The 3,472-nt window shown below is 51.2% G+C and overlaps 1 protein-coding gene across 1 annotated transcript in view; it reads right to left on the bottom strand.

Moving 5' to 3' along the window:
* Positions 1–944: 944 nt before the first annotated feature.
* Positions 945–3,472, bottom strand: part of ADRM1 (adhesion regulating molecule 1) — a 6,562-nt gene continuing 4,034 nt past the window's right edge. The window contains exons 7-10 of the mRNA XM_010140976.1: positions 3,284–3,460; positions 2,849–3,006; positions 1,851–1,953; positions 945–1,170 (exon numbers count right to left, since the gene is read on the bottom strand). Of these exons, the coding sequence (XP_010139278.1) occupies positions 1,064–1,170; positions 1,851–1,953; positions 2,849–3,006; positions 3,284–3,460 (545 nt within the window). The 3' untranslated portion in view covers positions 945–1,063. The remainder of the gene's footprint in view (positions 1,171–1,850; positions 1,954–2,848; positions 3,007–3,283; positions 3,461–3,472) is intronic.

Here is a 3,472-nt window from a genome sequence, read left to right as displayed (position 1 = left end):
TGTTGCGTTCAGCGCTGGGAACTACACTGACAAAAGTCTTGCTGCGAGAGGCTTGAAAGGGAAGAAAGGTACTGCTGAGCCTGGGGGGGCCCAGGCTCACCCACCCCTCCAGAGCTGCCACCTCCTGCCCCGCTCACGCCTGTTTAGTGCTGCCGTCACTTGAAAAAAAACCCCTTTTTTCTCCCAAAACACCGACTTCACTTGTGCACTTACACGTCATACATATATTTGTGTGTGTGTATCTATCTCTAGCCACTTGGGGACAAACTCTTGCTTCTGAAATGGACTTATAACTTATATCGTTACATTGTGGGGGTTTTTTTATGAAGGGTAAATATTGTAAAATGGGTTTTTAATGTGTCTACCTTAAACCAATGTAATTATGACCTGTTTTGTAGTATTAAAGATGCTCTTTGTAAATCACTGGTACATACTTTGGAGTCAAATAAAGGTTTATGTTACTCTCATTTTACTGGCAAAGAACAACTGGGAGGCTGGTGTAGAACTGGAAGAGGAATAATCACCCCCTCGGGCCCTGGCCCTGTAGGGATGGTGCAGGTGTACCAGCTGCACACAGCTCCTGCTCAGGCCCCTCCAGAACTACAGCCCTAATCCTCGTACAGCAGCTGTGGAGGGAGCGCCTGCATGTTCAGGAAGGTGAACCTCGACGCGGTCTCCCTTGCCGTACCTCTGGGACACGACCAGCTGAGCTGGAGCCCTGCAGACCCCAGCCAGGTGGGCCCAGAGCTGGATGTCAGGCAGCAACGCAGCCTCCAGCCGCTCATTACTCATACAAACAAAGAGTCAACTCTTCTATCACCAGGAAAGCAGAAGACTTAGTCCAACCCGGTATCAAAAGCATCAAGACTACTGTAAGCAACACCCCTGAAAGCCCAGAGCAGGCACCGCTGAGCCTGTGGTCGACTGACGGAGCGAGAGCAGTGTGGCAGATAAAGGTATTTTCTTTATTTGTAGATTTATATAAGCATAATATGAAGTTAGTAATCCTACTGCGGTTGCTTAAGTTAGTATCTAGGAATATCTGTAAGGAAGAGCAAATAACTTAATCTAAACTCATATCTTCCTCTTCATCTTTCTTGTCCTTAGAGTCTCCTTCCTTTTGGTCTGACTTGACGCTGTTCTGCATTGCTTTGGCAAAGGCTTCTACATCTAGAAGTTAAACACAGCAGTTATTTAGGTTTGCACTTCCTGGGCTGGCGTTCATTGCCCACATGAGGTTAAGCTTTGTTATTTTGAAAATAAACAGTTGCTTTAGTAAAAATCTATGAGCAGGGAAAAAAATTTTAACACTCATTCACTATGTAACAGACGTTTGGACCTCCCTGACACAGGCAGCATTTTCTGCTCTTTCACACTCTGCACAGGCAGCCCAAGGCCAGAATTGCTTCAGTCACAGAAGAGGTGCTAAAAGGCTTGTCAGGAAAAGCTGACGCCCCCTCCCTCTAGTGCTAGAGGCCACTTATTTCAGATGACTCAGAAGACCACGTATTTTATTTCATATGACTCATTGCAGACTCCCACAAAAAAGGCGCTCCTGGACAAGGGCACTGTGGCATCCCCAGAGGCTTCTGCTGCTCTAGCAGGAAGACGCCGCCAAGGCTGCTGAGCACATCTCTGTGCAGACCCCTGACTTCTCTAAACACAGGTCTGACAGCCCATGGTGGCTGCGGGGGAAGCCCCAAGCTACTTGCCTTTCCACTGTAAAAAGAACAGCATGAGAGTCGGCTTCTGGCAGTTACTCAGCTGTGAGTACTCCACACTGAAGGGCAGTGCAGAAAAACCCACCCCAATAAACCACTTCATCATGTTCCCAAAGCAGCACCACTCACCTCCTTTATTCGCCGCATCCACGGCCTCTGCGGGTAAGCCAAACTGACTCATGAGCGGGCCAAGCTGTCCTGAAGCTAAGGCAGCGCTGAACATGCTCAGTGCCTGTGAATCAGAGTCAACAAAGTCAAAAAAAAAAAAAAGAAAAACACAGTACATCGTGTTTCTCCAGCTCCAGGAGGCCCCTGCACGATACCCGCGAGAGGAGAGTTGTCCGGGTATGGCCCGGTGACCGGCCGGCCGGGCAACAGCCACCCTCTGTCATCACCCGGCACAGCTCTGAAACGCAGCCAGGCGCTGCACGTGGTGGGGAACAAGGTCAGCTCTCAACCAGCCCGAGGCACAGACCAGTAAACCCTGCAAGACCGGGCAGCACCCAGCCCCGGCGACAGCCACCCGTCAGGTCAGTGCACGGACAACTCAGTCTTCACCAGGACACTGATACTCCATCGAACCACCAGTTACAAACACTTCTCATTCCCCAGGCTTGGCTGCACAAGAGAGTTTCAACCTGGGACAGTCATCTTAGCCACAGAAGTTTTGCACACTGATGAGTTTTAATCCATCAGTGTAACTGGTTCAAACCGGCCTGGGATACACCAGCTTTGACCACACGCAGCCGGCCCTGGCAGTAAGTACTGGTGGTGCAGGAGGAACAAGGGTTGTAGTCTGTAACCATGAGCATTTCCTCCCTTCAGTCACTTCAGCCTTCGAGGAGGCGGCTGACCAGCCACTCTTTGGCAGGGAATAATAAATTTGCTACTTACTTACTCTTGTTACTTGCCAGAGAGCATCTAGAATAAAGAGAAAGGTAAAGCCCAATCCCCAAAGAAAACACAAGAACGTTCAGATCTGCTTTTGCACGAGTGCAGGAAGGGAGAACCCCCATCAACCACATCCCTCCTCCTTTCCACCTCCTACTCCGAACAGTGCCAGGAATGGGAGAAAGCAGGGCAAGGCGAGTCAGGCCACACGGGGAGGAGGGACGGAGAACACCTACCTGCTGGAACTGCGGAGATGTCAGGGTGTTCTGGATCTCCTCTGCAGTCTGCGGCAGAGACTCCCCCGACGGAAGGTAAGGCATCAACCGCTCCTGGACTTCAGCGTTGGCCAGGATGGGAGCCATTATCTCGGGGGTCAGAACAGTTGCCAGGTCAACTAGGAAGAAAAGAAAGGGTTGGCTGTTAGACCACGCACAAAACAACACGACCTCGTCCAAGGAGTACTGAAACACACTGCTGGAATCTGTTCTCCCTCTCTCGGTTTTGGAGTGACTCTTGAAGCAGCCAGGAGCAGCACTCGAATGAGAACCCAAAAAATCAATTAAGAGATCTTTCAAACCAATCTGAGACAGGACAGGGCAGTAAAACAGCTCCAGAGGCCTGCTGGATCCCAGAGCTGCCTGCCCAGAGCAGCCTGCCCAGAGCACTGGTACCTTGCTGTCCTCCTGCGCCGGACGGCACGTTCATAGTAGCTAGAATGTTCTGCAGGTCACTCAGCTGAATGGGCTGGGTTGGGCTTGTGGCCGAGCTGGTTCCGTTACCCGAACTCGGTACCGGGCTCGGGCTGGTCACAGCCGCAGCCGCCGGAACAGACGGGGCAGGAGTTACACCTGTCGAAGAAG

This window comes from Buceros rhinoceros, unplaced genomic scaffold (genome assembly GCF_000710305.1).
Source record: "Buceros rhinoceros silvestris isolate BGI_N320 unplaced genomic scaffold, ASM71030v1 scaffold6688, whole genome shotgun sequence".
Taxonomy (NCBI): Eukaryota; Metazoa; Chordata; class Aves; order Bucerotiformes; family Bucerotidae; genus Buceros; species Buceros rhinoceros.
The sequence above is the reverse complement of the archived record's forward strand: the minus strand, read 5'-3'. Positions and strand labels throughout refer to the sequence as shown.